The 13,079-nt window shown below is 41.0% G+C and overlaps 1 protein-coding gene across 1 annotated transcript in view; it reads right to left on the bottom strand.

Moving 5' to 3' along the window:
• Nucleotides 1–8,623, bottom strand: part of LOC113977954 (proteoglycan 4-like) — a 9,365-nt gene extending 742 nt beyond the window's left edge. Inside the window, exons 1-5 of the mRNA XM_027704518.1 lie at nt 8,530–8,623; nt 3,907–4,026; nt 1,806–1,907; nt 213–334; nt 45–182 (exon numbers count right to left, since the gene is read on the bottom strand). Of these exons, the coding sequence (XP_027560319.1) occupies nt 45–182; nt 213–334; nt 1,806–1,907; nt 3,907–4,026; nt 8,530–8,623 (576 nt within the window). The remainder of the gene's footprint in view (nt 1–44; nt 183–212; nt 335–1,805; nt 1,908–3,906; nt 4,027–8,529) is intronic.
• Between the last annotated feature and the right edge of the window lie 4,456 nt (nt 8,624–13,079).

Below are 13,079 nucleotides of genomic sequence, written 5' to 3'. Positions count from 1 at the left end.
TCAGTTGTTGGTGCCTCAGTTGTTGGTGCCTCAGTTGTTGGTGCCTCGGTGGCCTCAGGAGTTGCGTCTTCTGTTGGGGGGATGTTGGTAGAGTCCACTTCAGTCACTGGTTCCTCTGTGGCATCTGGGGTCATATCTTCTGGCTTCTCCGTGGTGGGAGGGTCTTCTTCAGTCACTGGTTCCTCGGTGGCCTCTGGGGTTGTGTCCTGTTCCTTTGGGGTGGTGGGCGGCTCTGTCTGGGTAGTCGGAGGATCTGTGGCTGCAGGGGTTGTCTCTGCTGGTTCTGTAGTTGGAGCAGGAGTGGTCTCTGGGTTTTCCAGTCCAGTGCCAGGATCTATAAGACAAATACAAACGAGTTTCAGCCTTTGGCATTGCTGTGCATGTGGCTGTGGTGTATAAATCTATTGCACATCTGGGCAATAGGTAGTATTATCGAATAACTGTATTTTTTTAGAAGGGCAAAACTCCCCTGGGCCGGGTTCCATGTGAGTCCCTATGGTCCCTGGGGGACTGTGCAGCAGCCTGGCTCAGTTGAATTCATCCCTTTGCTAAGCTGTCACTGCCCCAGGGGCCACGCTGCAGGGTTTGGTTTGGTGCTTGTAGCTGAGGCTGCCTGGTGGTTCCTGCCTTTTCCATGCTGTGAAATACAGTTCTTCTAGCAAGGCACTGCCCTTCTCAGTCTGTTATTTTAATTTATTCCACTGTCCTTCAATATAACTTTACACTGATGAGCTGAACTTGGAGGAGAGAGGTCGGGAAACAGGAGGAAAATAATTCCTGAATACAGAGCCCTGACTGTATCTCCTACTGTATCTTTATATCTTGGATGGTTTTCCTCTTTGTGATTTATGACTTTAAGATTCTCTTTACTTGTATATATAGTTACATTGACTTGGGTCAAATTATTTATGTTCAGCAAAAAGGAACAGTAAATGTTTCTGCATTTCAATCTTCAAGTATTCTCTCTCTGAAGTTTTGCTGTTTAGCTCTGTTTTCACACGGGTTTTGTGTTTAGTATGAGTAGAGCATTACAGAATAGGTTTTACTCCCACCCAGCAAATCTGAAATACCATAAGCCAACTGGCATTCTGCTAATGGTTATTTGAATTTCCTTAATTTTCTTGCATTTAACCCAGTATATTGATCTTTTTTTTAGTAGGAAATTGCAACAGCAGAAGCATAAGTACTCCAAATTTAAAACAATTAAAAAAACAAAAGGGAGTGTGTGTTAAAATATTGACCAGCCAGTACTGACTTCTAGTCTCATTTCATTCTTGTTACTTTAGGTTTCAAGTTCAAACTGATCTCCTGAGTTATCACTTCAAGTGCTGAAACACAATACCAAAGAACACAGCAAAGCAACATATTTTCCAGTCAGAAAAAAACAAATCAAGCGTTCTCTGACGTTGCATAAGGCCTGGCTTGATTAAAGCTAGAGAAACCTGCTAGGACATTTTCCTGCCTTGGTCCTGACAGTTCATCACTGTCCCAAAATACAACACCCTTCCTGTTCCAGCCATGGACCTTGTCCAAAACTGACAATGGTCTGTTACACATTTTGGGAAGATGTGTGTGAAAATCCATCAGAGACACCGGAGACATCACCACCCTCCACCGTCTGTGCTGGGTGAACTCTCCGAAATCCTGAGGGCTCAGTGAGGTAATTAGTTTATAAACCAAGTGGTTCCAAGCTTGGTAACTGTCTGGTAATGTCTAGGATTGGCTTCCTATTTCCAGAGCAGGAAAATGGTCTTTAATGTTCCTTCAGGTAACGCCCATCCTGTTTCATCCATACACTTGCCTACCTTCCGCAGCTTCCTCTGGTGGCTTTTCCTCATCGGTGGATGACCTTTTAGATGTTGATTTGTTTTCTGGGGGCGTCTCCGGGGTTGGCTTTTCTGTGTGTACTGAAAGAGATAAATACTCTCATTAACAGATTGTTTTTTCTTTGTGGGTACTTGGTGTCAGCTGCCTAAGAAGAAAGTGATTACAAAATGTCAGTGATCATCTTCCATATAAATCCAAGTTTCTTCCTATCTGTAGGACTCTTTACACTGCTATTTATATGAAAAAGTGCAAAAATACCCTTTGGATCCCAAAGTGTTTCATCACATATGGGAGTGTTGTTTTACCCAGAAATTTGAGGTGAAGCATTCTTGGCTAATGGCAATTTTGAGGTGGGAAAAAGGTGAATTCTGAATGGAGTTCTACATTCTGAAAATTTGTCTTTTTTTTTTTTTTGACTACAGATGACTTGGGACTAAGTCACTATAGTGGAACTTGAAGAGTTGTCATATTAAGCAAGCATTTACTTTGATAATCCCCTAAAGATTCAGTTACATTGTAGTTCTTCAGATGTGAAAATTCTACACAAATGATCTTTTTTGAGACACATCTCAATAGAAATAGTTTTCTTGAAGGAGACAGGCATGGACCAAAGAAAAAACACAAGGTATCAGTATTAAGCTAACTTCTAGTAGGCTGAGTTTTAGGAGAAACAAGAAGTTGTGTTCAGATTTTCCAGCTCTGAAAAGTGTGTGGGGTTTCACTTGCAGCCAGTAAGAGCCAGATAACATTTTGTAATTAATTGTTGGGTCAAATTGTACAATTGGAAATGAGCTACTAGCTTAGGCTTGTAGAACTGGCTGAATTTTTTTATCCAGCCAAAGGAGTTGGTAACTGCCAGAGGTGTGTGTAATCAGCTTTTGACAAGATAAATGGGATTTTTTTGTCTCAAAGCGATGACCATGGTGTCAAAGGATTTATTTTCACAGCAAACTCAAAGCAAGGAAGGTTGGGTGTTGGACTATATCCTGAAGCTTTTATTGAGGGAGAAAAATTGTAGTTGTTGAATAAAATCATTTTGGGAGCTGAATTGGCTTTCAAAGGAGTCAGTAGTGGTGGAGGGAAATGTTTTGGTTAGTCCTCAGCTGTGCAGGTGTGTATTCAGGGGATAAGGGGCTTCTGGAGGGTAGGGAAGGTAATGGTGATATCTAGACAGATGATGTACACTTGGCTTTGCTGTACAGAACAAAATGTTGAGAGGATGCTGAAACAGCAAATCTATTCCAAGAGGTTTAGCAGGTTTCTCAGTTATTCACACATAATATAAATACTCAAATATTGAGTACAGTGGTAGGCTGGCTAGAGCTTAATAAAATACAGAAGAAACTCTCTAAGTTTAGGAACAGTTGATTAATTTTTCATTATATTTGAACTGAAGAAAAGAGAAATGATTTAATAGTCTTCTGTGAGTGTTTGGGTGTGTTAAACTCGGCAGAAAGAGGGAGACATTAAACAACTTCAAAGGCAGGAAATTCACCTCAAGACACTTCCAAGACACTCATCCTCCTCGAGACATTCAGTCAAAAATGCTGAGTACAGGCTCTATTTCAGTCTAAATTACTGTGTAACTGCATGGCAAAGCCAAGCCCCTATCCCAGTGCCTGGGGACTGGGAGTGGTGGGTGCAGTGCACCAAATGATAATCCCTAACTCTGGTTGTTTGTCACCCCGCAGGCTTTGGGAATTGGCTGCCATGGAGGTTGTCTGGTCTGTGAATGCAGTGACCCAGTGCCAGGCATATCTGCCAAGGGTGCTCACAGAAATGAATCCAGGTCTGTAGGTGGTCCTAAAAAATGTTTAAGAACATGATGAAATGAAACATGTTCATGTGTTGGTGATGGCTTCCAGTATATCTACCTGTATGTGTCCATAGTGCATCCATGCTTGAGAAATTGGCCAATTTATCTTTGAAATTAGATTTTAATATTTTTTCAGTATTTTTTTTTTTGTTATCCTTAACTTCTCATGTCTTAAGAAGCCCACAGAGTTTGTTTTCTGAGAAAGCAGAGCACCTCCACTTAAAGATCTCTTCGAAAAACACAGTAATAAAGCAGTTTCTTACCCTCTTTGCAGTGTTTGGCATAGTCTGGACAGCATTTGCCGTATCGTTCGCAGTCGGCATCACAGTCACACTGTCGTCCTCTCTCGAAGGCTTCAAAGCACCGTCCTTCACAGGAGAGTCCTGCACGAGGCAGAGCAGCAGAGTCAGGATGTTTGTCTACCTCATGCTCAACGCTGGGACCTTTCTACAGTGAAGTCGTTTGCTCTGGATGGCGTAAAGAAGAGCCCCATAAAATCAGGTGCTTGTTTTGGTCTGATCCAGGATTTGTCTGTGGAATTGCGGGGTTTGGATCAGGCCGTGCAGCCAGAACTGGGCTGTCACGTTGCAGTGTATTGAAACCATTCAAATTTGTGGTGGAATGAAACATGATCCCCGTGTTCACTTTAGCCAGGTCCCACCGTAGGAGGTTTCCATTCCCTCACCACAGAGCAGTGACCTCAAAATTATACTTAAATTCTGGGTTAGGTCTGCAAAAAGGTGTTCATGAAGGTACCACTTTGGATCAAGAGTGCTGTGTATATCAAAGCACTTCTGAAAAATAATTGGCCTAATCAGGTCACAGCCAAGTGTACCTGGTGTGTCTGGCCAGGTGTAGCTTAATTGTGGGAATGAGTTAACTAAGGTACCCAGAGTGACTAGAACTGTTTAATACAGTTCTTAAATTATTACTGCTGAAGGAGTATCTACCATGTTTTGACATGATTAATACCCACATGGGTTTAATATTTCATTATTGGTGAACTTCTGACAACTTCAGTCACTACAGTGCTTCTATTTCATATCAAATAATGACCAAATTGTTTTGGAAAGATGTGCACAGCTATTACAGACTTCAGAAAAAGTACTTTCTGTACATAAATCCCTATTGAAGTCATTGTCTCTGTGACACCCAGGGCACAAAATCATGTTTTACAATTAAATCACTATCTAGCTAAAGAGGATTACCGTGTAGGCATATTCTGAGCATCTTTTGATTACTGTAGATGTGGAGTCAGTCTGTTGATGCCACTGGGTTCATTCCACATGCACAGGTGAGAATTGTTTTTATTTTATGATGTTAGGGCAGTTTTTGTTCATAAATGGTGTCTGGCATTTCTCTAATTTGGTTAACATTGATGTCACACTAACTGGGCAGCAATCTTTAGTCAAACTGCCTGCATCCTTTCAGGATGACACCTACTGTGCTTGCCTGAACTCACTGACTTAGGGTAGAACAGGGAAGATTTTAGCCTTAAATATTTGATTAAACGTTATGTAGATGCCAGAAGACCTTTAGAATCCAACCCACAATAATAGCTTACATAATGAAGTGCCTCAGTATGTACTTTCAGCTACGAGAAATGCTGATGTTCCCTCACAAATCAAAAGGAAGATGGGGAGGACTGAAGTACAAAGTGTTTCCAGTGTGTGTCAGGGCAGCAGAAGTGGAATTTTAGGGAGCGCTGTGTCTGCATTTTGAACAAAACTCGACCCGTGTTGCTGGATCTGAGAAGTCTTATGTCACCCTGTAATCCTACTGGAACTACAGTGTAATGTAACAAACTGTAGTTATCCAAATAACTGATATTTCTGACATTGGTGCTTCCCAAGAAAATGGTTTTTAACTCTCAATAAACAATACCTGTCTTTATTTACACTGTATGGTTTTGTAAATATATAAAGCATAAAATAATACTTATCCAACCATCTTTTCCTGCAAACTCCATACAAGGTTCTGATCCAGAGTCAATTTCTGTCCATGGAAGGACACCCTCTGGCTTTGGGTTAGACCCTACAGCATCTGTACTTCTTAAATTTGAGTTGGAATGTGCCAGAATTTCTCCCTGCAAAATCCTGAATTTGCTTTTAACCACCTTTTTTTTTTTTTTAATAAGACAGACAGATACAGTACAAATGCACGAAGGAACAAAAAACAAGCAGTAAACTGTTTCACCCCCTCTTGCCTAACTCTGCCGTTGTAAAAAGCAAAATCCTTTGCTTGGGAGTAACCTGTGGATACGCAATTTTCTTGGGATTGCGAGAGGTTATCCCAGAGTTTTTGAGGGGGAGAACAACACAAGTATGAGAGGGAACAAGGACACAGAGAACTAACAAACATTGAAGCATTCAGAGAGGAGACCTGGTGCGGTGGGGAGCTGGGAGGGGGATTTTGTGGAGAGGAACTGGCTGTGTTTGGGAACTTACCCACTGTGCAGACTTTCCTGAAGTCAGGGCAGCACTCCATGTAGTGGTGACAGTTAAAATCACACTGGCAGTCATGCTCTCTAGAATACCCTGCCCCACATCTCCCTGTACAGCTCGACACATCTAAAATCACACAACACTGGTGTAAGCATTGCCAAACCACAGTGGGGCCTAAGGGAACGCTGGGCCGCAAAGGAGTAAAGCCTCTCTTTTTCCCCTACAGAATGTGCTTTCTTCCCTCGGTATTGCAGGAACTGAGGGCCTGGTGTGCCCCCTCCTGGAGGTGTGTGGAGCAGAGGTTTGCTCTGAGCCAGCCTGTGGACCAGCAGGAGCATGTGTTCAGGTTAGAGGGGGGTTCCCCTGGGGCTGACTTACTCTGTTTCTCCTGAAAATTAATGAATCCTTGGGGACTGGTTCTGTAGCATGGCCACAGGCATCCAAACCAGCCTGTGCAGTTTTACCTTAGGCAGCACATCAGCCAGGCACTTTGCTGCTTTGCTGACTTATTTTCCATCTTAATTCACCCTAGCTATGGTTATAGGTGTGAGTGTGCACAACTCTCCCTGGCAGACCCATTAGGGGTCTGATTTTCACTTTTGGTAACGTTCTTCCTAATAACCAAACCTAATCAGGTTAGCTTGCAAGCTGGAGAGCACTGTCATAATAAATACAAATCCCCGGAGCCATTTCTACTGGGAGTTTTGAAGTCTGCCTACCCTCTACACTCTGTTTTTTTCCTGCTGTCAGAGAAGAATTTGGTATCAACACTGAGGTTAGGAACAGCTGGGATCTAGTCTTACAGCCTTCTCCAAAGTATTGTCTGTTTGTTAATTAAGAGATTACTTATTAGCAGACTAATATAAAAGCTCATCCCACGATGGCTTTACCACCAGACTGCTGCAGTGCTGGCAAATGCTAGATGATAATATATGGTGCAGATTACAGTTGGAAAAGCAAGACATCAGGGGGTCTGCTTTCAAACTGTGAGCATTCAAGGTTGGCAGTGCTTTGCTACCTTCTACTGCCAGATATTCGCCCTGCAACTAATCCCCTTCCTGTGCAAAACCTCTGCTAACGTGACATGCTAACAGCTTCTTCTGGAAACGAAACATGCAGGGCCACAAGTGAAGAGTCCCTAAATACAAACAAAGAAGCTGAACAATCAGCAAGCTCAAACAGAGTCAAGATAATCATGTGAAACATTGAGGAACCACGAGGAAATAACAACAAATAACATGTAACACAACACCAAAGACAGTTTCTAACAGCACACACTCCACAGCTGTGTGTATGAAGGAAGACCACGGGATAACAAATAATTACATATATTGTGATTTTCAGCAAGTAGTTATAATGCTTGTTACCACTTCTTTGCAAACAGCAAAGTGGGACTAGGGAGTAACTGGAGACATTAGTGGACTGGAGTTAATGGGCCCTTAATACAGGAGTTAAAAAAAGAAGATGGACACCTTCCTTTATGATATGTGCCCTACGAATTGCACCCTTCTTCCCTTATGGAAAGAAAGTCCAAAATATTATACCTCTTCATTCACTAATTTAGTTTAGTTTATGATTTGTAAGGTACAGAGTTACTCCTAAGGAAAATGCCTGAATGGTTTAGTTTGCTGTTGGTGAGAGCCTTGATTTTTGCTGAAGCCAGTGGGAAGGCTCCCATCAATTATCAAGGGTTCAGTGTCAGCCTGCTCTGCCCAGCAGGTCACATCTGGCATCTGCTGTGCCCTGGTGAGCTGCTCACGTACACGATATTGTCCCTTCTGCTAGCAAGTAGTAATAAATTATTTTCAACCAGCAAGGAATACACAATATTATCCCCATAACAACTTGGTAGCTACCTGAGAACTGCAGAGGACTGGCCAGGCTGCAAGTTCTGCTTCTTAACAACAGTGCAACTTTAGTAAGAAACCAATTACAGAGCTTGGAGAGTAAATAAAAATCTGTATCATTAGACAAATGATTCCCAAAATTGCCTCAGTGGTGGTAATAACAGTGCATTTAATAGCAAAGCACTTAGCAAGGTATAGACATTCCTCTCCCCGAGCCTACTGAAATATTTCTGACCAACTTATGTGGATATTGTCATTTCAGATTTTCCTTGAATTATCCTGCAAATCACAGGGGCTAAAACTGTCAGTGTGAGGACAATGGGATCTATAGAACATGTCTATAGAAAAACAAACTGGTTCATATGCAGTTTGCATTCCATGTATGTTTTTATGTAATTCCTCCTAGAAGGAGGACCATGCTGCACTCAAATTTGTTTATGAAAATATTCACTGATGATAAAACTGAATCAGATTGCCTGACTGAATAAATATAAGGTTCTAGAAATTAGTATTTTTATAAGGATGCTTTTGGAGCATTCTCAGTGTGTGTCAGATATCCTAGAAACCCTCCCTTCTGCTTTGTGTGTTACAGTACCTTGAGAAGACACTTCTTGAATCAAGGACAGTGAAAGGAGCACCAGGGATATGCAAAGTATGTTCCATATGATCATTACTTTCAGGTACGACATCATTCCTGAAAAGAAATAATCTCATGTCACTATGTGCAATTCAATTAGTCCATAAATAAAAAAAAATGCAGTGCCTATCTTTTTATATAATACTAGTTTGATAAAAACATAAAATAAATAGTAAAACTGTTCAAGGCCACGTTGGTAATTTAGAATTACTCTATAAATTCTCTTGATTATTAGTTGATTAGCTGTTAAATTCTGTACTAAGACTATAAAAAAATCATTATTAACAAGTAACAGAAGTAATTTTATGCAGAATTTTATTATGTGAAGGCTGCAGTCAGTCTTTTCCTACTAACATGAGTATACCTCAGCTCAACAATTTGTAAAGTTATAATACTGATAAATATAAATCTAAAGTAAAGAAAGTACAGAACATTAGTTATTAAACAACATAATTTTATAAACCTTACTGTATTCTTGAAATATTAGTGGTCAAATATAACAAATGGAAGCATAGGCTAAAAGTAAATCTTTCAAAAGGAAAACTTTGAGTTTTCTGTTTCAGTTTTCCTTTTGAAGGAGAGCTCTGAATAGAAATCAGTGTAACACTTACCTAACAGGGAGTGTGTCTGCTCCCAGGGATGCTCCAGATGCCTTTTATATTGCTTTGTAACTGTGCTGGGGGTCACTAATTAGACAAATTAAACCCAACCGCTGATGACAGCTTATGACAGCAAACTTTCCACAGAAGTTGGAAGAGGTCCTGGATGACTGGACTAGCACAACATCTGGAAAATACTCCCATTAAGAAAAACGATTACAGAAAAAACTAAATAGGGACTTACTAGCCAAAACACATTTTGATTACCGAGTGAAGTGAACAAATTGTCCTGAATTCAGCTGGAAGGACTCAGAGCATATTGCAGAGCAATAAAAAATTATCCCAGGCCAGTGCTGAAGGTATTTTCTTTCCTGTCACACAGACCTTAGGTGACAGTAGCCTGAAATTGTGCAACTTTATCTGCTACTGCTGGTGTATCTTCTCCAAAAAACTGTGGGAGCTAATTCATACAGACAGAAGTAATTCACCAATCCTACACTGAAAATGTAGTGCTTTTCCCTGAACTGAATGGAAATGTTGCCAAGGTGTTGGCTAGAAATCAAAGAATTTAGTCAAATCTCACATTTATTGAATGTCTGACACGTAACACATCAAAAATGAATGAAAGAGCCTTAAATTGTTCCAATGGTCTTTGTGTTTATTGTTTCCAGATCAAGGATACTGGAAGTGGTTCCTTGTAGCTCTCAGAGCTAAAGGAGGTTTTAATTGAAACCTTTAATGGTCCTGACTCTCAGGGCCTGGGAGAGAAACTGTATGAGAAACTGCACTAAAGGCCTGAGAACTTCCATATTTCTGTCTTATAATATTACTTGAATCCCAAATAGTTCTGTTAGCCCAAAATAATAGATATGGCATAATACACATTGATCCCAGCTGAGGAAAGGAGTTAAAATGAGCACAGGTCTCTTAAGGAAAGTAAAGAAGACACTTCTGAACAGGAGTGGGTTTAGGCATGTGCTTGAATGTGTCCCTCACTCGGTCCAATGACTGTGCAGCTTTAGGGTTTTTATGCTAGATTTCCTTTCTAATTTTGTATTATCACTATAGAGACAGTTTCATTCAGCCTTTCTGCATTGTGTGCTTACTGGAGTACTTATTGCTCTACTTTGTGGAAAAGGGGAGGCTCTGAGATTTCATGGGGTTTGTTCAAGGCAATATATAAAAGAAATGTATATTACATGTTTTATAATAAGAGTTGCAGTGCTGTCTTCAGTGGAGCTGACTGTAAGCTTGATAAAGAACCCCAGGTTTAAGAAGAAAGGTGCCTGTCTATAGGTATTTAAAGCCTGGAGAAGAAGTACTGTTTAGAGGAGCTAAATAGGATCAACATGATGAGACAGCTTTCCTAGAAAAGTACTAAAATGCTTATAACTTAATTAATTTATAATCTGATAAAGCAAATCATTTATGACTACATTATTGAGTATATCCTTGCTTTGATATCCATGATATGGAGGAGACTTGTTGTCTCTTCCATCATTCCAGAGCTGGTGCTACTGTGAGTCCCAGGCTGGCTACCTGGGGTGAAAATATCTATATAAAGTAGTAAATAAAAAGTGACAGAAGATCAAAAGTATTCTGTTAACATGCCAAGACTCAAGTCATCCAAGGACAATTAGGTCCATACACAACTTGAAATATGGGTGGTCATGACTGGCTGCTTCATTTATTGTGTTATGGATACGTTCATTTTGGTAGGGTGGCATTGGTTCATTTCTCTTGTGAATTAAGTTTTTGGGTTGTTAGAGGTGACGTGGGGTTGCAAATTTTGAGTGAAAATAATTCCATAAGTGGATCAACGGGAAGTGAGCAGCATTTAAGACACATTTAAATTGTAGTGTCACAGTGGCATTGAGGTGGTGCCTTTGCGGGCACTGCACAGAGTGTGGTCAGACACAGTCAGATGGGGCTGGATCCTGACCAGCTTCTGCTGCTCTTCCCTTTGTTTTCAGGGGTAGACTTTGAAATCCTGCTTTAAATTATTGTTATGGATTCTGGGAGGTGGCAAGAAATACTCTCAGGGCACTCGTGCTGGGCAGAGTGTGCTCACTGCTGTTGTGCCAAGGTTACTGTGCCAGGGAGAAGGGCCTTGAGAGGAACAGTGGAGCAGGGGCAGGTGGGGACACATCCCAACCATTTGTGGGTTGAGCTCCATCTGAAACAGAGCTATGAAATAGGGAAAGCAAAAAATGTCCCATTTCCTTATTTTTATTTCAGCTGCATTTAGGGAAACAGGACTCATTACGTTCCTGACGAGTGAATAAGGATTCATGGCTTCACCAGCATTTTAATTTGTCTTGAAGTAGCACAAGGGACCTAATATTGTGGTTAGTCACTCCAACCAGAAAGAGAGAACCCTATTTTTCATCTGATTTCATTGCTTCAGCTATCTTACCTGTATTTCCCAACTTCAGTAGTTGATCGCATTTTTCAAAAGAAAAGGGTAGAAAAGAAGCCTTTCCTTACAACCCCTGCTCTGTTCATGTCCTGAGATCATCCCAGTTACAGTCCTATTGCTGTTATTTTTGATTTCTGGACTAACATTCCTTAAGTTGAGGCCCATGACTTGGCTGTGCCTTTTCAGGCCTGGGCTTTTTCCAGAGCACATTGGTCAGTCCCATTTATGATGGCGGGTTTGGGATGTGTTCATGTGCACTGGGATCACATGGAAAATGTACGCCAGGGACATCCCAGAAAACAGTTGTAGGGATAATGTGGGTCTGGTCTGACAGAGGCCCTATTGCTTTTTCAGTCCCATCATTGATCCCCACTGTGAACCCATCAGTATCCTCAAAATATCCCTTAATTTTCCTATGAAAACTAAGTTACCTTGGAGTGCTCTGAATGCCTGTGAGGACTCAGTTGGCTGTGAGATCTGCTGGGGTGTCCCAGAAGTGATACAGAGAAACTGAGCTGAGGAAAGGGAAGAGAACAGGTAGCTGGAGTAGTGTTGGCCTGTTAAACATTCCCTGAGTAGTGAACTTTTATTTCATCTTTAACTTTGCAGGAATCATAGCAGGGATGTAACTGCAAGCTAAATGAGAGTGCTGGAAGCGTCATTTAATGAGTTACTAAGAAAAACTGTCAAGAATCACAGGTAATTTTTGGTCTTGCAGGAAGGACTGACACATTTTCAGGGTTATGGTCTTGAAGGGGCAAGAAAAGAGAATGATGTAGAGGAGGTAGAAGCCCTAATGTGGGAAGGGCATGGGATGGCAATAGGTTTTTCTGGGACAACTGCTAATTGATCTCAGATGCTTCCTTGTGTTGCCTTCTACAGTTGGTTGGTTGGTTTTTTCCATGCACAACTGGCTGCATTTTAGTGGCGTATCTTATTTAATTGTAACCAAAAAAAGTAAATTTTGAAGAGCACTTAAATATAGTGACTTCTAAGACTGAGGAATATTAACACCATTGCTTTTCTTTGATTTATGAGTAGAAGTATCATTGCAATGAGTTCTGTGGTAGCAAGCTGCTGTAATAAGGGTCAGATGCTCACATGCATCATCCAGTTGATGTAAATACAGATTTATTGTATTTACAATCCCTAGAAAGTTCAGAGAGTTGTATAATAGCAAGAAGTAGAGAGAAAAATCAGACTCAGGAAATACATTTTATCCTCTCAGAGATACCAGGTGAGCCCATCACAATGGGTGGAAGATGAAAGATAGAATCTGCATGTTTGGGATATTTTTATAGTACTACCAAAATCAGTAGGAGAACTGTTTTTATTCCAGAAGAGCCTTTAAATTCAGTCCAGCTGCAGATATTACTGAGGATCTTGCAGAGCGGGAGGATGTATGGAACTGGACTTGTCTGGAGCCTTGGCCCTACGACCATCACTTTATTGCTGTCATAATATTTCTCAGTGGGCCCTAATGAGTTCCT

Source organism: Neopelma chrysocephalum, unplaced genomic scaffold, assembly GCF_003984885.1.
Source record: "Neopelma chrysocephalum unplaced genomic scaffold, ASM398488v2 Primary Assembly neopelma1_281, whole genome shotgun sequence".
Classification (NCBI taxonomy): domain Eukaryota; kingdom Metazoa; phylum Chordata; class Aves; order Passeriformes; family Pipridae; genus Neopelma; species Neopelma chrysocephalum.
This window is presented reverse-complemented; position numbering and strand designations above follow the sequence as displayed.